The following is an 18,869-nucleotide window of genomic DNA, read 5'->3' as shown; positions in this document are numbered from 1 at the left end:
AAAATAAATAATGTGGGAAAAGTATAATTACCGTTTGATTCAAAAGTCCACCAAGAATTACGAAACTGTCCTACAAGAACAGACCCGGTTTACATTAACCATGGTCAGTTCACCCGAGTTTACATAACCAACCATAGTTAACTTGTTGCATTGTTGTGCTAAGCACCACCTCACCCGGCAGCGACAAAATTAAAATAAAACAAAATAAAATATTAAAGAAAAAATAAAAATATTATTATTCCAGCGTTGTTTGAAGATTCCGCTAGATCTATTAACGCCGTTAAAGAGGAGTAAGGCAAAAGAAAATCCTGAAACGAGAATCGTTATACAGACGGAGTTAACTTTTCGAATTTAGGGTTGGGGAATATGAGCCGTTGGATTAATGATGAACGGATTGGATTTCACGGTGATGAAACCCTCTGTGGTGTAACGGAGGGGTGAGAGGAGGTATAAAAACTGGCTATTGGAAGGGAGAGAGCGCATTTCGTTTAATCAATTTTTTCTTTTGTTTATTTTCTATGTTCTTTGCTAATTTGCTTCTACTTCCTTCTTCTTCTCTTTCTCGTGAACCAAACAGAAATTTCCTAAAGGAAAAAAAAAATTCAAAAGCTGATGTTAATTTATGAATAAATGTTGAGGATCTGAATTTTAAACCAAGCGAGGGAGTGAAAGAGAGACGAGAGAAGGATTTGAGGAATTGTTAGGTGTGTAATTGAGAGTTGAGATTGTTTGTGTTTTAATTTATTGTGATGAGTTTTTGTTACCTATTTCCAATGGATAACTTGTTAAACAACGATTTTCGATTTTTCTTTTCTGCAGATACACTTGAAGAGATTGGAGGGAAGTTTTTTGCTGGTTCTGATAACTAATCGTGAAGATTTCTTTTTATTTTGTTGAAGTTTTTGAGAATCTGTAAGAAAAACGGTGAACAAAGTTCAAGAGATTTGGAACTACCGTTACGTTTCGATTTCTTTTTTGGAAATAATTTTGTCTTTCTTCAATTTTTCTTGTTTGACAGATACATTTGGAAGATAGAAGAGCTACTTCGGGGAGAAATTTCAACTGAATTCATCTGCAAATAAGCAGATCAATTGCTGACATATTCAAACATTAGAACCTTCATCACAATCACAAGAGAGTTTCGGAGGAATAGGCTGCAAATGTCATTATTTTGTTGAAAATTTGAAGTAGATTTGTGTTTATAGACTAGAAGAAGCAAAGTTGTAACGGCTAAGCCTGAGTAATTCAGGTATGAGATAAGATCAGGAATCTGACTATCCAAATACCGATTCTAGTTCCATCTAATGGGAATTGACTCTCGCCATTGTTATGGCAAGCTTTTTGTTAAAAGAAGAAAAAGAAGTCACGGTTATTTTGTTTCTTCCCCGGCTTCTATTTTTAGAACACTCTCTGTTCTACCAATTGGTTTTCTCTAGCTTGGATTTGATCAAGAATCGAATTTTTTTGACAGAGTTGATTTTTTTCCCGAGAACGTTAGCGACCTTCAACACATCTTTCTGCAGAACGTTGGGATTACTTATCCTCAGATTTTAATTTCACTTTGGAAGTGTTGTTTATTTCGTTTTCGTTTTCGTTTTCTGATAATTTTAATATGTTCTCTTCCATGTCCGTCTATGGATATTTCAAACAATTTTAAGAAGAATTTAATCTGTTCCGCCAAGATTTTTCCTCCAGATTGGATCTCTGTTTTGGTTTTGGTTTTCGCGTCCTTAAATCACCACTGAGAAACATCGTTTCTTCTTTGGCTGCGATGTTTTCCCGATTTTGTTGAATCGTCTTTTCAGTTTTTTTTCTCATCGCGTTTCTTCTTAGTCAATGAATTCCTGTTTGGTTACCAGGAATCCAAGAGAAAATTAAAACAAAACAAAAAACTGTTTCTCCCGTCTTGAACTTTTCATCAGTCTTTGGCCCTTTTTTTTTGAAAAATTTCTATGTAAATTCTGAGTCGTTCGATGCACATATTCTAGTGCTAATCCAAGGGCAACTGTTGTTTGAAATTGCGTGAAAGTTTCAAGAGAAGCGACATCTCAATTCCCCTAATCTCTTACTATCTTTTTTTTTATCCTTTCGGCATTTCTACTTTAATTCTGAATTTGTATCCAACGCCTTTTCCCAAAATTGTTTTTCTCAATTTTTTACTCTTCATGATGGGTCAGGTGTGGTGGAGAAAACGATGGAGAAGGACGCATTAAGGATCAATAACAGTGGTATTGGTAATAGCATCAACTACAGCAGAGATAGAAACGGAGGCGCAGGAGACGGCGGATTGTTAAGATCCAGCTCGGATCCGGCCAAGCAAACGGCGTCGTCTTCTGATTTCGTTTTGCAGTGGGGAAATCGGAAGCGTCTGAGGTGTATGAAGATACAAGTCAAAGACGATCAGTCCGGCCCGGTTAATCGAACAACGGTTCGAGTCGACCGCCGAGTCGTGAGGGCCGACAAAGACTCTTCGAATCAACCAAGCAATAATAATCACGGGAATGGATATTTTAACCTCCGTCAACGACCTGCTTCTCCTCAAGCTCCGCCATCTCAGCGCGTTCTCAGGTACTGTGTAATTTACGATTTTACACTTCTTCTCCTTGAGTGTTGGGCGCGTTTAAGATACGCTCACTTGTGATGGGGTAATAATGGGCGGTGTTGGTTAGTTTTTGATGTCTGGTTTCTTTTGCCACTTGTTTTTGCCTTGGGTTTTTAGTTCAAATTGGCGTGAGAAAGTGATTATAAAGATTTAGATCCCATCATTTCCAGGCCCCACTTCATCATGTCTGAAATTTCTTAAAATAATTTCTTCCCCTGCTTCAAAAGCAGAAATTACTGATCTGGATTAAGCTTATTTGACTAGTATATATCCTTTGATGAGATGAGTTTTCTGAGGTCATGGATAAGGGAGAAGATTTTAGGTTAAGGAAGTACTTTTTTATTTAAATTACGATTTTAAATAAAAAATTGATAAACATGCCTCTTTTAAATCAAAATTTATTTTTAAATCGAGATTTTAATCTAAATTAAAAAGTTAAAATTTTAGTTTTAGCTTTTTGGAGATATGCTTTTAGTGAAATTATCATTTTATCTTTAGTAAACTTTTTACTTTGTAACATCATATTTGAAATACATATTTTAAGCAGTTTTAAAGATAATTATAAAACAAAATAAAAAATTTAAAAATATTTTCTCACAACTAGACGCAGATCCCCAAGCCCCTAATATTTTAAAATCTTTTTATTTTTGTAAAATTTTAGAAAATTTTATTAGGTCCTCTCAAATTTTAAAAATTCTCATTGTACTTTTTAATTTTTAAAATTTTAATTAAACTTTCTTAAAATCTTTGAAAATTTTCATTAATTTTACAAAAAATTAATTAAACCCCAATTTTTTAAAAAAGAAATTCAAACTCTCGAAAATTTTGAAATTTTATTAAGCCTCAGAATTTTATCTGAGTCCACCACTGCTCGTATTTTTCAACTTTAATAGTAAACTAACTCCTGTGAATAGAGAAATTGAGAAATCGGACACTTAAAAAGTCTAGACAAAAAAGACAAACCTTCTCGATCATGCTACAAAGATCAAGGTTGTTCGTTGACTGTTCATTTTTCCTGGTAGCGTAAAGGTTTGTTCCAAGAATGGATAATCTTTATAGTTGGTTGCCAATGCCACGGACACTCCTAAAACCTACACAAATTTGGATGGATATTTCCAGATGGGCCTTTTGACTAGTTGGTGAATGCATTTAATGGCTCTCGTATATAAAATAACATTTCAGCCTCAGATTTGCTATTCTAACATTACATAACATTATATGAATGATGCATTCAGGGCTGAATTATTTTTAAGAGGCTTTTATTTTGTGCACTCCCCAATTGGTCAGGTGGGCGCCAGTGTATGGTTCTGGAGAGAAACAAATGGTGAGTTTATGAATGGCGCCTTCTATGTTTAGGGTTTTACTTCTTTTTCGTAGATCTGACTGAATCTGGTTATTCATGCTAATTTAGTGATTAAAAATAGAAACACATGAATTATAGGGCTATGCTTTTGCTTTTTCACGAGGATCTTAATAATATGGTCACAGAAAAAATAAAGGATTGCTCTAGTTTCAAGTAGGTTCTGGTTCACCGCTTCTATTATGCGTCTTTGTTTGAAGGTGGTGTTGTTTGAGGGATCATTTTTCTAGATTTTAAGTTATTACAAAACATAATTGGCCAAATTAGTTAAAATTACTCTGAAATACTAGGAGCTGGATTATATTGTTTTCTTTATTTAAAAAAATGAGTAAATTAATTACAATACGTTAGATCAAAGAGTAAGTTAGTCATTTTATTAAAAATTTTATCTATTTTATTGTTAAAATTGTCCTTGTACATTGGAATGAGGTATATGTGACATGTTAAATATAACTATTTGGTTATTTTGTTAGCCATTAACAGTGAAAATGGATAAAAATTTTGATAAAGAATTAATTTGCTCTTTAATCTAATATATAAAATTAATTTACTCTTTTTTAATAGAAAGGTAAAATATAATTTAATTTTTAGTACATGAGTCAAATATCAATTATCAAATTATAGTTTTGTGATATTTCAAAAAGAAAAAAACCTAATGAGTTATGTGTTGTAATTCTTATTTTTATCGAAAAAAGTTTAGATAAGGAAAGATTTTATCAGTAGGATCAAGTATGCCATGGTCTTCATAAAAAGCTGAAAGGGATGTTTATAAATGACTCATCAATTGAAACTGATGATGGGGTCTCTATGTTTGTCGAGGTGTTCCTCCATCGTAGACGAAAATCTGTGCTGGATCTTGTTTTGAGTTTTGATAATTATTATTACTATTTGATGGTATCCGTAGTTTTATCTTCTAGTAATTACTATTATTATATGTTCTTTTTATTAATTATTATAGTTTCTCGATGGTGCTTGTCCTGCTTTAGACTTAGCTCAATTAATGTACACGATTCTTTCCTAGAGCTATTTAGTCTGATCAGGGGGACTCCTTGGAAACATCAACCATGGAGAATGGACAGTTACCTCACCACATGACTACAAATAGTCTATTTTGATCCCAACTTTATCAACCGTCGGATTATAAATCTGATTTAGGAATTTGGTCCCACTTTCTAATACCAACCCATATTTCAACACGTAACCTTAATCCACTACAAAAACCAAAAAATATGCCTTTAATCCTACGGCCTTAAAACCACCTGTGCTTTCCTTATATCCAATTCATCTCTTTCTCTCTAATAATCTAAACTTTCCCATCAAAGCAAGGAAAGAAATTTAACAACTCTCCTATTTAAAAGCCAATCTCAAAGTCTCACCCTTCTCTTTAAGAAAAGCCAATTATAAAAAAAGAAAATCCCTTCCCCCATTTTCTACGCAAATACTTGTACAGATTCTATCCACTCTCTTTCACCCACCGATTTAGAATTCTAGATCACTCCCAAGGTTATTTTTGTAATTCTAGTTTTACAACTTAAACCTTTTCTCTTTTCTTTTTTTCTACTTTTTTAAAAGTTACAGCAGTTGGTTCTTTTTACCATGTGTTTTTTAAGATACTTTTTTTTTTTAGTATTTCTATTCCTCTTAATTCTTGTTAATGTTTTCCAGGAACTCTGAGAATTCCAGTGCTATGAGAGGCCAAAACAACGGTGGTGTAAGGGGATTTGCTTCGCCAGATAGGGGTGCGCACGATAAGAGAGTTGGTGGTAACAACCATAACAATAACAACCACCACCACCACCACCATCACCACCATCACCACCACCACCACAACAACAAATCAGCGGCATCTTCGGATATGACCCATGACAGCAAAAAAGGAGGCTCATCTTCAGGAAGCGGTGAGGCAGCTCCACCCATCGTTTGGCCACCAAAATTTGTGATTGCTTTAACTAATAAAGAGAAAGAAGAAGATTTCATGGCCATTAAAGGATCTAAGCTGCCGCAGAGACCCAAAAAACGAGCGAAATTTATTCAACGTACCCTCAACGTAAGAAACTCTGAACTCTTTTCCTTGAATTGATTCCTAATTTTGTTTTAAAAATTTAGGCAAATTGAATGTTTTTAGCATTTAGAGCAGATTTTGATTTGAAAACGGAATTATTTTTACTAAATTGTATGGGGATAATAGATGAGGTACAAAAATTAAAGTAGGGGAGACTACCCGTGAATTACGTCAAAATAATGGGTTGTTTCGCTTTTATTATTTTTAGGCCATCCTCTTAGGAAAAAAGAAAAAGGGAAAAAGAAAAGAAAAGGCTTTGAAGGAGTAGGTAAAGCGACAATAAATGAAACGTAGTCGTCTACGTGTCAGTGGAGGAGTGGATGAGTATCTAATTAGATTAATCCAAGTGTTAGCGGTCCACTGGAAAGGCTGTGATTGCGAGGCTGTCACCCATAATGTTGTGTACTGCTATGATGTACGCCTACCATAAAAAATATATAGGAGATTTGAACCGGCACAACACATCACACATACACGTGTTACTTCAAGAAAAAGGGGGTTTTCTTATACAGCAGACTTGAAGCTTAGAAGAAGTCAATAGAATCCGGTTTGAATTGGACGGTTCGGGAGATACTGATTATTTTGTAAATGAAGAGCAACCAGTCCGTTGCTGAACTGGAGGGCATTTGTGCAAATATGTTGTTGTTATAGGGTTACTTTTCCCTTCTTGTACTTCCAGTTGTCTTCCGGGATGGACCACATTGCATACATAAAAACACAAGCAATGATTAATCTTCCTCTTTCTTTTCTACTACATGGGAAAAAAATTGATAATATTTAAAAAGATTATATTATTGAGTAGATTTAAGCCTTTGAAATTCTAATTGGGGAAAATATATTGTACAGCTGGTAAGCCCGGGGGCATGGCTATGCGATTTAACACTTGAACGATACGAGGTCAGGGAGAAGAAGATCTCAAAGAAGGTAACAATTGAGTTATAATGATTTGTTATAGTTATGGTTAGAAGGCTGAAATATTACAAAATGTAATGTTTGCAGAGACCAAGAGGTTTGAAGGCTATGGGTAATAGTAATATGGAATCGGACTCCGAATAAAAAGCAGCCTTTTTTGAGCTTAGGTGTTGAGAGGCAGTTTGGGGGTCATTTTGTTAAAGATGGGAGAAGAAATTGAAGTGGGTGTAAATGAGGACCTTTTTCATCCTTTGAGATTAATGAGAAAGGAATAAATTAAGCCAAACTTTTTTTCATCTTTTATTTTTGGTATAGGATTTCAAATTTCTTCTGAATTTCTCATATAATTCAATTTGTTAATTAAAAGATTATTAGATTTGGTAAAAAAACACTTTTGGTTAAATTGATTTGAATTTCAATTTCACCTTTTAATCGAAATAATTTGCGTTTAAAATTTGAATAGTGATAACCTGTAAATGTTCCCCACAAGTAGGCCTAAATTTTTGGTTATTCAATTTAAAATACAAATATTAATTTAAAAGTAACATGTAATAAATAATTAAATGTATGGTTTAACATTAATTAATAATGTGTAAAATATGTACTATATTAAAATGAAAAAAATTAAATTGTGAGTAAAATAAAATTTAAACACGTAAATACATTATATTAAGAAATAAAAGATGCATTACAATGGTTTATTATAGTATTATCATCACTCTTAAGTTAGTGTCTTTATGACACCAATTCAATCAAAAATATTATCAATATATATACAATTGATGGAAGCATGCTTAACATAATTAAAATATAAAATAAAGTTTTGGTTTATTAGTAAAATTAAAGTTTATTTGATCTAAATAACATGGATTCAAATCCCACCACATGGAAATTTTTATTGTTTTTTATTTTAAAAAATTGAAGTACCCGAATAATATAATTTATTTTAATTACGAAAAATAATTTTGTAGTTTTCATAACCAAGTTGGTGTTTGATTAACTTGTGACATTAACTCAGTCAATGTCTTAAATAATAGTATAAATATACATACAATTGATTGAGGTAATACAATTAAAATGTAAGTATTATATTGAAATAAGTCATTGGTTTATGTAGATCTAATCATGGGCCAAGTCGTGCTAATGCAAAATTTTAGGTCCATTTTTTAGGTCGAGGCCAAATTCTAGGCTCATTTTTTGGGCCAAGCCTGGACCTAAAAAATGAACCTAGAATTTTACCTAAGCTTAGATTGCCCGTATTAATTTTTTAGATGATTTTTTATATAAAAATAAATTTGAAAAATATAATACATCTAATATACTAAACACATTCAGATAAATGTTTTCTAATAAATTGAAAATACATTTAAAAAAATCATACTTAAATAACCCTAACATAGTTGTAACTTAACAAGTAAATACTTCTAAAATAGTAGCAAAATTAAAAATAAAACAAGAGTTATACAATATTCAAATAATAATAACAAAATAGTAGCAATATAATAGCGAAATGATAGCAAAACAGCATAAAAATAACATAACAGCAGTAAACAGCAACAAACATCAGTAGGAAAAAATTGTCAAATTCAATCAGATTCGAGTAAAAAAAAATCTTGCTTGAGGCTGAACGGGCATTTTTTTATCCAAACTCATTTTTCGAGCCTATATTTTTGCCCAAACCCTTTCACTTTTTGAGCAAGCCTTCGGGGCTAGGCATATGGCCAACCCATAATTAGGTCTAGTTTAATGGTAAAATTAGTGTTTTATTAACTCAAATAGTATAAGTTTAAATCCCACCACACACAAATTTTTATTGTTACTTTTTTGAAAAAAAAGATACCATCTAATAATATAATTTATTTTAATTACAAAAGAACATTTTTGTAATTTCTCTAATCGAGTTGGTGATGATTGACTCGTGATACCAACTCAATGAAAAGCTTAATTAATAGTATAAGTGTATTAAGTTAATCATGTATTTTAATATAATCGATAATATTTTTAGCGTAATTGGTTATGTCTCTCATTTATTAAAAGAGAAGTTTTAAGTTTGAATAGCGTTCGATCGAATCAAGTTAAATTGAGTGAAAAAATTCAAGTTAATCAAATTGACATATCCTATTTTATCCTCAAGTTGGGAGGTTGTCTTTTGTACTTTGTCGAGAGCTAGCTAGCGTACCATAAGCACATACTCGGGGGCTTGATTCATAGAGTCAGGAGCTCCTCAGTCGGTGGACTTGCAAGGCTCAAGGGAGAGGTGTCAGTATAGGGCGTGTAATACTTATAGAACTCACCTGGGCTAAGCGACTTACATGCAACCGGTTGTTGTTGAGGGAGGGCTAACTCCTTTGGGAAAGGTCTTCAAAGTGTCATTCGCCAAGCAGTTGACCTGTACCCCAACAACTGAAGGTATTGTCCTTTAATGAAAGGTTTTGTCTCTTGTACTTTGTTGAGAATGCGTCAGTGAGCACGTGCCCAAGGCACAACAATAAAAGTTACTACGCTTCGAAGACCTTCTCCTGAAAGAGTCGACCCCTTTCAACAATGAAAGGTGCATGTGCTTGAAGCATTCCTAACTCTGAGAAGCAAGCCCCTCAAGCATGTGCTTAAGGTACGCTGGGTCTCAGAAAAGTACAAGAGATAGAACCCCATTGGTGGACAATACAATTGGTTGTTAGGAGATCGGTCGACTGTCTGGCAAATGACACTTCCAAGACTTCTCCTAAAGAAACCAATCTCTTTCAACACTTTCTAATCTTACTAATGTGTCTGTGCATCTGTTGCGTTCCTAAAGATATGTTTGAGTGAATTATTTTCCATAGAAATCTAAAGTATCCTACATTCATCACTCAATAGACAAAACAAATTTCGACTTAGTGTTAGTTAGCATAAGATTGATCACAACAATAGCATCAACTTCAATTGAAAAGTCAGGAATGTTAAGGCCCTCTAGCAAGTTGAAGCCCTTCTCGTACTGCCCATAGCTGGACCTCCACACTAGGAGCAAATGGTATATGACGGCAAGAATCGATTATCCAATTTCCGCGGATGATTGCAGCGTCCCATCTCTATCCGAATTACCCGTCAAGATCCATCCATGTAGAGCTTGAAAAACCCTTGACAAGGGCCTGCCAGGCTACAGGGATGAAGAAGCTTGATGGGTGGTGAGAAAGTAATAAATTCGTTGCTGGCACAAAATGGAAATACACCAGGAGTGCTCAAACTTCTCGAATTGCGAAGACTTCTTGGGAGTAGCACTTTCAGTCCACATTTCCATAGGTCTTCATTGGCAGAAGCTTTGTATGGCTTCTCTTTCCGATGTTAGCTCGAAGCTAATTCATAAGCTTTAAATAACTCATGTGACTAGAGATGTCCAATAGGTTTCTGATTGTAAATAGATTTTAATAATAAAAACAATATTTATTTAATTATTAATATAAGAATAATTATATGACACAGTAGATTTCACAAGCGAACTAAAGGCGTAACAAGTGTCACATTTATTTATATAATTATTTTTACTGTATTTTATAATATACTTGTGGAGTCTAGAAAACTTCAATAACGATATATCAAATAATTTTTCTTAATTTAAAATATTCATATATTAATATGTTTAAAAAATAAAACTCCAATAGAATTTAGATAAAAGAAAAAGTTAATTCACCTATACTTAGAACTGTTAGCATTAATTCATAATTTGGCAATAAAGCATTACTACTATATATATTTATTTATTTTGGTATAAACCCATATCTTATGCGTGAAGTTCGTACTTCTTAATATTTAAATTTGTATTCTCAAATTTATAAAGATAAAATCATTACTATTTTAATAAATAATTTGCTAATTTTATAAAGTTTAAGAACTTCGGGGTATCAAATATTTTGTCAGGAATAAAAAAAGTTAAAAGAAGAAAACCACATGATAAAATCATTTATTGGTGAAAAAACTTAGATTGTTTCATTCTACTCTTCCATAGTAATTCCAGAGAGCTATTAAAACCATGTAACATTGACTTCAAAATTTCAATTAACAACCATCTTAATTTGTTTTTCTTTGAATAAAGTAGAACTAATTAGAACTATGAATATTTGTCCATAAAACAAAACAAAACCAAATCAAACTAAGCCATGTGAGGTTGTAATTAAGATAAGATAGTATTGTTTCCATCAACATATCGTTTTTGTTTTGGTATATCTTTTCAAATTTATTAGTATTTTATAAGTACTTTTCATATATATTTATATATAAATTTATTTATTTATTAAACTTAGTTAAATGATTATATTTTATTTTTAAATGTAATAATAAAAATAAAAATATAAAATTGATTTAAAGTATTAAGAACTATGCACTGGTACAAAACAATATTGGTCAAAATAATAAACAGGCAGAAAATACACTGAAATTTTGACACTAACTAGTTAAACTAGTTAGTAACGGTTTAAAACCAAAACGATAAGTACCGGCTGATACGATCGGTACCTACCTAAACGAAACCTACTAGCATGGTTGTAATGTAAACTAAAACTACTGGTTTATACTAAAAGAATATATTGAACCAATGATCAATCAAAAGAAGCCATCAGATATTATAATCATACCAACATGTTCAAGGAGCTTATGTTTGTCATACAAGGTTCTTGAATCAGCCTAAAATGCAAAGTTGAAACAAAATTTATATTACATTGACTTGTAATCTCTCAACATATATTTACATATGAATAGACTATAACCAGAAAATATGCAAGAACATGTTACACCAAAAAGTAAGAGATAATACTGTTCAAGCAGCACACATAGGTAGATGGAGTCCAAGATGATTTACCGGTAATGGTTTGTTTGATATGTAAAACAAGCTCATCTTAGTCCCGTCGCTTTCTCTCTTTTTGTATAGATTGGAAAATACGTGCTGCTGATTCGGTGGCTGATCTTGGATTATGAGGCACAACCCGTATTACCCTTGTCCTCTGGTCAGTTTCGTTAGGCTTCAAGGCTCCCTGTGGATTGGCCGGAGCTGTAAGGATAAGAGGTGTATTTTTTCCTTCAGCAGTATTACAGGTCCTGTTTTTCTCTGCTCTCTCACCTGGACTGCTTGCTGTACATCTTTGTTGCTCGGTGTCTTTAGATGCCTGAAACTTCACAACAGGAGGAATAGCAACATTCTTCTTACTCGGCAGATTAGATGAACTTTGTTGCTGCATGTTAAAGTTAGCTCCATTTCCAGATAACTGGCCACTTTGGGCATGGGACCCTGCTCCAGCAAATTGGTTCATCTGTTCCATGGAAGAACCTGAGAATGCTGGGTTCATGACTGGCATACCATGATGAGGAAAGTAAGAGTGACCGACTAAAGGAGTGCCAGGTAGAACCCCAAGTCCTTGATGAGGAGGAGCTTGAGCTCCGTAAGCTGATGTCATGAAGTTTCCAGTCATTGGGTTTTGTCCAAAAGGTCCACAGCCTCCACAAGCAGATCCCATGAATCCAGGTCCTGGATAGGGCTTGTATATCAGCCCTTCAGAGGGGGACATGACAGGGACCAGCCACTGGTGCCTGAGCATTTGATTGAAACACCAAGGGTTCATTTTGTTATCACCATTAGCTGGTGAAGGTGGTGGATTTCCGAGGAAAGGCCCATTATTTGAAGGCTGACTACCATTTTTCACAGAAGAGAGGGATGTCCTACCAACAGCATTTTCTGCTGAACATTCCATCTTATGACTTAGCTTCTCAGCTTCATCTTTGAGCTTATTTTGGGGCACTGGTTTTACAATTAACTCTGGTGGAAGCTTCTTCCCAGGAGAGTCTTTGTAAGAGGGTTTGCTCAAATATGCAGTATCCTCAAGCAAGAGATGTGGCAATCCAGCAATTAATCTCTGAACCTGTTTCAACCCAAAGTATGAAGCATTTTAACTGTATAAATACAATTATCTTCATGTGCATGCATGCATCCATATAAGAACCAGCAGAAATTGATAAACAAGTCAGGATCACCTTACCTTAATCAGCCTATGTAGCTCAAACACTTGTACAGCAAATACTCTTTGTTGACTGTAGAGAGTAACAGGAGTTTATCAACAAAATGTTGCAGAGGTCATAATAATACAGTTTTAACAGAATAAACTGCTGGCAAGTAAAAGGGGAATATCAACTAGATACTCATCACAATAATGCTTGAAAGCATCAGCTGGATACAGTTTTGTTATTTAGCATACAAATATTGCTTCATATGAGGTCAAAGTCACTAAAGCAGTTAACACGTAAAGAGGTGAAGTTTATTATTCATCTCACTTCTCCTCAAATCCTTGTTTTATGATTTGGGGAGGGGTGGTTTGTAACTCATTCACAACCATGGCTCCATGGGATGAAACCTTCTAAAATAATCTCAGTCTCGACAACATACCTTATGCACTTTGAAGCAATTAGATATTTGTAAAGCAGAATCCAACAACCAGAAGTCAATTTCATGCAAACAGATATGCTAGAAAACACCAAAATAATCAATCTGAAGGCATCTATAAACGTCAATCAGAAAAATTCTTCAATGTCACCTTTGGAGCAGCCAAATATAGAACATTAGTTTCAGTAGAATAAAATCGAATCTGAAGCCACATGCTTTTGTCGCAAATAGAATATTATCAACTTACAGAATGTACACAAACAGATATTTTTCTTGCATAGATATATGTGCAAAATCAAGTGAATCCTTCACCAAAACCAAACAAATATAGGGCGGAACTATTAATCTAAATTGCAATTGACCTATAGATCCCAAAACCGAATAAATCCTTCACCACAAAACCCAAAATATCAAGCTAGAGAACATCCCTCTTGCCAAAATATCCATCACCAACTTCAAAAATGTTCAAACATTTCCCAGTTAGCCTCCTCCAAGGTCCACCAACATTAGCTCCAGGGATAATCCTCCGTTGCTCATTCTCCTTCTCAAGACCTCAGGATAAAAGGTGAAGAAAGCTGCACCAACCCGAGACAAGAATATATCTCAAATGAAGATGAGCAGACAAGGAATAAAAGGAGTTCCACTGTCTCAGTTGTTGGTTGCACAAATTAGGATAGCCCTCTCCCCGCTAGAAGATGATCCACGGTTAACATGTTATTGAGGGCCTCTGAACGCATAAAAATGCCACTTTGAGCAGAACTCCAGATCATTACTTCTCCCTCCTTCAAAGCCATATTACTATGCTCCATAATATAGCATTTATTCCATATTCCTACTACCAGTAATCTAGATTGCATTCAGCATATTAAAGTCAACTTTAACCTGTGATAACAACTAGAATAGTGATCTTAGTCAATATCTAATTGTAGTTTCAGCCAAGAGGAAATATTTAAAATGCAAAATGTCTTTACAACCATGGGGCTAAAAGTTACAACTCGATACTGTAACAAGAGAGAATACAATAGAACAAACCTCAGGAACATATAATCACATTTAAACTAATGGTAACACACCATTCAATTAAATTTTCATGAAAACGTCGCATGGATAAATTCTGTCTATGTCAATATATCAATCTAAAAAGGTTCCACTACTGGACCAGGCATCACATTGAATCATCTAATCTTAATATAGACTAGACCTATTGCTCCACCCCTCCTCATAAGGGACCTAAAAAGTTTCTTGTATAAATTCTCATTCTCAAAAGCACAAACCTTGCACTGTTTTGTCTTCATATATACAAGTATATAATATGAGTACGTATTCACAGAAAAAGAAAAAGTACCCTCAGATAAAAAACCAGAAAAGCGAAAAAAATTCAAGACAATATACTTAACAATGAATGCTTACTTAGCAATCGCTCTTCTTGCTTTCCAGAAACGCTTCTGACCTATTATTCCCACCACGTCATCAGGAGAGATTTCCAAGCCTGATGCAGTATCCACCACAGAAGTCTCAGAGACATCATCGCTTTTATCTACATTTGCCCACTGCAGTGAGCCATAAGTCCTGTCTTCATGGCATTCACTGTCATTACTAGTTTCATCAGGAACACTGTGATTCCTCTCTGAATTAGACAGGCTTCTCTTCCGAGAAAGAGTTCCGTCACCAATCACTTTCACCAAGGCAACATCATCATCAGTACATCCATTATCAACCGGTTGTCTGCCAGCTCTCAACTTTTCTACCAAGCAAGCATCATTTTCATGCGATCCACTTAATCTAGATGCTGGAATCTCTCCACAACCTTGATCAGGGGACACATTGAACTCTTTGGCACATCCATCAATGTTTTCTCTAGTTGATGAACCTCCAGCAGTTTTTATTGAACGCTCCCTACTTGAGCATGCTTGCAAGCTCCCTTCACTCTGATCTCTTACCTCCTTTCTTGAACCGACACCAGAAGAGCTACACCGATTTGGATCATTATCATGAACATTACGGGCTTTTCCCCCATCAAACCCTTCCTTATTTTTGCTATGTTGTAGACCTGTCTCTGAATTAACAAAAACAGGAACCAAGAAATCATCTTCATCTCTAACTTTCTTTCTCGGTTCAAGGCGTGCCATAGGAGCATTTACACTTGCTCCTCCATGCTGGCCTGTATGAATCTTCTCAGCCTGATTAGTAGATGTCAAATGCGATACATGAGATGGAAAAAGCATATTTTGAAGGCTACTTCCCTGCAGGCATCAACCAGTTACAGCATAAACCATTATAGTTCCCGTTTCATTTGTATAAATACTAAGGAAATAACTAATCCCTCACCAAATCCCCACCAGATGTATAAAAACAAGTCATAAATAAAGGAATTAATCCCTTATGAGCCAATAAGAAAAACAAAGAGACATAAGATAAATTGCAAACACACACCAACCTGGCTTGTGGAAGTAGGAGGAACCAAACTGCCTGAATTACTTGTGTTATGAGGCAAGAGGCCAGGGTTAAACCTCTGTGAGGGAATACTTAGCTGTTCATAAAGGGCCATCTTATTCCTTGGAGGAGCCCTCGGCCCTCCTTTCTCTGTATCATTAACATGAAGCCTAGGGAACATAGGCTCCATATTCTTCTCATCATCTTTTCCTCTCTTCATTTATTTTGTTTTCTATGTCAAAGTTTCAACCAAAATAATAATAACAACACAATTTTACATAAAATTCACGAAGATACCTAATGAACCACATCACCAAAATTAAAACCCACCACTAAAAGCTCAAATTTTAACAAACCCATAAAGAAATAGCTTAATTTGGTCGATACCCAGACTCCAAATGCACCTTCGACTCGGATTGAACAGTCTTTGCAATAACGAAGAGAATACCCAGATGGGAAATGGTGAATTGCAACTCAAACGAAGAAAAGGGGGAAAAGGGGAATAGTTTGGATCTTGAAAAACTAAAAATGGTAAAGTTGATAAAGAGAAGATAGATTCAATGCAAAGGGTGAGATAGGAGAAGGAAATTGAAGAGTAAGGTCAGGGATTTGTATGAAGAAGAGGAAGAGCAAACCATGGTTGGTGTGAGAGAAGGGGAAAAGCGTTTAGATTATGGGCCCATTTTTGGATGGAAGTAGAAGTAGGTGCTCCTTTTTCCTCGTGGATTTCCAATATTTTACTCTCTGCCATTGTTGGCCTCCAACATTTCTTATCCATTTGAAATTTTATAACCATTCAGTGCTTTTCCTGCTAAAATACCCTATCTTACCCACCATTGGATTTTGCCTTCATTTTTTCATGTCTTTATTTCACCCAAAATAACTCCATACAAATTATCATTTTTATAATTGTTTAATAGAAAATAATTTCTGATTAATTTTTTTTTCAAAATAAATTGGTGAATACAAAATAACTTATTGACAATTTTTCTTTTTGGAAAATGTATGTCATTTTCTGGAAAAATGTGTAAATTCATTTTATATAATCAAATATTATTATATTAATAAATTTTAAACTAAATTTTAAATATTTTAAAAATATTATTAAATATAATAATTTTCAATAGTATTAATCATTCACATTTATATTTTAATCATAAATAAATTATTAACATAATTTATTTTAATAAAATTATTTAATATTACAAATTTATTTCAATAATAAATTTTAAACCCGTAACTATTTTAAATTTTAAGTTGAATTATATTAAATTTTATTTTTAGAAAAATATATTAGATAAATAAATGTTTTATAATATAAAATATGAATAATTTAATAATACAAATACAGGTATTTTAAATCCCATTTAATTCTATTTATCCTTTCCACTTTCAATGTTGTACCATTCACTCTCGTATAACTTCAAATTAAATTTTAATTAGACATTGATTATTATTAAATCTATATAAGATATTAGTTATTATAAAATATTATCTTATTATAAAACAAATTTCGGTTGCTAAATATATTTTGTGACAAATATAATTTATATTGTGTTTGTTTCATTGAAAACATGTTTCAAAAATGATTTTCAGAAAATTTTTCAAACAATGAAAATATTTAACAAAGAATCATCCAAAGATAATAAAATTTTCAAAAATTCAATCTATTTTTAAAAATTATTTCGAGTGAAACAAACACAACTTTTTTTTTTGGTCTCTTTCTATTTTAATAATAATATTGACCTTTTAATTTAATTTAATGATAAATTTATTTATTTTTATAATAAGCTTAAACTAAGTCTAACCCTCTAATTTTCAAAATAAAATATATTAAATATTTGAATGCGTTGAAATCTGTATTTTTTTAACAAGATCGTATCTATTTTTTTGACACAATATCTAAAACTATCCGTAACCCCTTTTCAACTCATAAATCTCGAATCTACGTCCTCATGCATTGGCAATAAGGTCCGTACCAATCGAGATAAGACACAATCGCCAAAATTCGTATTTTTAAAATTATAAAAAAATAATATTAAACAAAGTAAGACATATACAGCTAAATTTACTTTTCAAAATACATATACAAAATTATTTAGTTAAATATATATTTTCTCGAGTTTACAAAAATATAATATTAAATAAATGTTGATGTCTTTAGTAAAAACATAAATAATTCTCTAGCTCTCACATTTGTTGTTTCTTTAATCATCTTAATAGTTTTTTCCTCTCGTTAAGGCCAGCAAACCCTAAATCCCCAAATTCTAATTACTCAATTGCTAGTGTGTTGATGTCAATTTTCCCTCAGTTTCTGTCATCTATCATTATATGAGCTTTGTGGTTTGGATTCGGTCTGGCTAATAAGATAGTTGGGTTGAAATTGGAAATTCCCCAATTCAATCTCCTTATTCTACTAAGGGTGAGTTTGGATGGACAGTACGTTTACCTATGATTAGTGTAAAAACAGCGGTGGCGGTGAGATTAGATACTGTAGCGTAAGACAAAAAGTAAGCTAAACGCACCTCACCGCACTGCACCGCACCTAATCGCCCATCCAAACTCACTTTAACTTGCTTTAAACATTTGATGGGGTTCTCTCATTAATTGGAAGCTCAACATCCACTTGCTATGCAAAGGGTATCATAAAAAAATTTGAAAATTCTATTAATATGATTCAAACTTTTATCAAACATTTTCGAAAACTTACAAAATACTTAAAAATATGTTTCAAATATGTTTTAATTTATCTAAATATTTTTGAGTTAATACCAAAATGTTTTAAAATGTTTTTAAGAGATTATGGTATGCAAATTTCGAGACATATGACTATAGACATAAAAATTCGAAGCAAAAATATGCTTCAAGAGCTGCTTGTCTTGAGACATTGTGTAGTATGTCTAGAGACAATTGGTTGATTGTCTTGAGACACAATTCATGTCTCGGTTTGCCAATGGCTATATAATAGCTATTTTTTAGCCATGTCTCGAGAATGCTTTCAACGGTTAGAATTCATCCCAACAATTATAAACGTCCACATATTTGTTCATTGATATAAATACACTTCAAGATTCAATGGAGAGATATCCAAGCATCA

The 18,869-nt window shown here is 33.3% G+C and overlaps 2 protein-coding genes across 2 annotated transcripts; one reads left to right on the top strand and one right to left on the bottom strand.

The window, feature by feature from the left end:
- Nucleotides 1-478: 478 nt before the first annotated feature.
- Nucleotides 479-7,232, top strand: LOC105804331 (uncharacterized). The gene is made up of 7 exons (XM_012636930.2): nt 479-704; nt 820-912; nt 1,019-1,249; nt 2,178-2,568; nt 5,628-6,009; nt 6,871-6,948; nt 7,024-7,232. Exons 4-7 carry the CDS (start codon nt 2,195-2,197, stop codon nt 7,078-7,080), a joined length of 891 nt encoding a protein of 296 aa, XP_012492384.1. The 5' UTR covers nt 479-704; nt 820-912; nt 1,019-1,249; nt 2,178-2,194; the 3' UTR covers nt 7,081-7,232.
- Nucleotides 7,233-11,507: 4,275 nt separating this feature from the next.
- LOC105804272 (protein EARLY FLOWERING 3) lies at nt 11,508-16,559 on the bottom strand. The gene is made up of 4 exons (XM_012636836.2): nt 15,777-16,559; nt 14,750-15,582; nt 12,939-12,990; nt 11,508-12,821 (listed from the first exon to the last, which is right to left on the bottom strand). The coding sequence occupies exons 1-4, from the start codon at nt 15,990-15,992 to the stop codon at nt 11,805-11,807; spliced, it is 2,118 nt and encodes a 705-aa protein (XP_012492290.1). The 5' UTR covers nt 15,993-16,559; the 3' UTR covers nt 11,508-11,804.
- Nucleotides 16,560-18,869: the final 2,310 nt, after the last annotated feature.

Source organism: Gossypium raimondii, chromosome 7, assembly GCF_025698545.1.
Source record: "Gossypium raimondii isolate GPD5lz chromosome 7, ASM2569854v1, whole genome shotgun sequence".
Classification (NCBI taxonomy): Eukaryota; Viridiplantae; Streptophyta; class Magnoliopsida; order Malvales; family Malvaceae; genus Gossypium; species Gossypium raimondii.
This window is presented reverse-complemented; position numbering and strand designations above follow the sequence as displayed.

Bases quoted from the DNA above. Each gene is read 5' to 3' on its own strand.
- LOC105804331 (XM_012636930.2), top strand. From the start codon at position 2,195: ATGGAGAAGGACGCATTAAGGATCAATAACAGTGGTATTGGTAATAGC. The intron at 2,569-5,627 runs GTACTGTGTAAT...AATGTTTTCCAG, and splicing joins CCATCTCAGCGCGTTCTCAG to GAACTCTGAGAATTCCAGTG. The intron at 6,949-7,023 runs GTAACAATTGAG...TAATGTTTGCAG, and splicing joins AGAAGAAGATCTCAAAGAAG to AGACCAAGAGGTTTGAAGGC.
- LOC105804272 (XM_012636836.2), bottom strand. From the start codon at position 15,992: ATGAAGAGAGGAAAAGATGATGAGAAGAATATGGAGCCTATGTTCCCT. The intron at 15,583-15,776 runs GTTGGTGTGTGT...TGATGCCTGCAG, and splicing joins CTCCTACTTCCACAAGCCAG to GGAAGTAGCCTTCAAAATAT. The intron at 12,822-12,938 runs GTAAGGTGATCC...GGGTTGAAACAG, and splicing joins AGCTACATAGGCTGATTAAG to GTTCAGAGATTAATTGCTGG.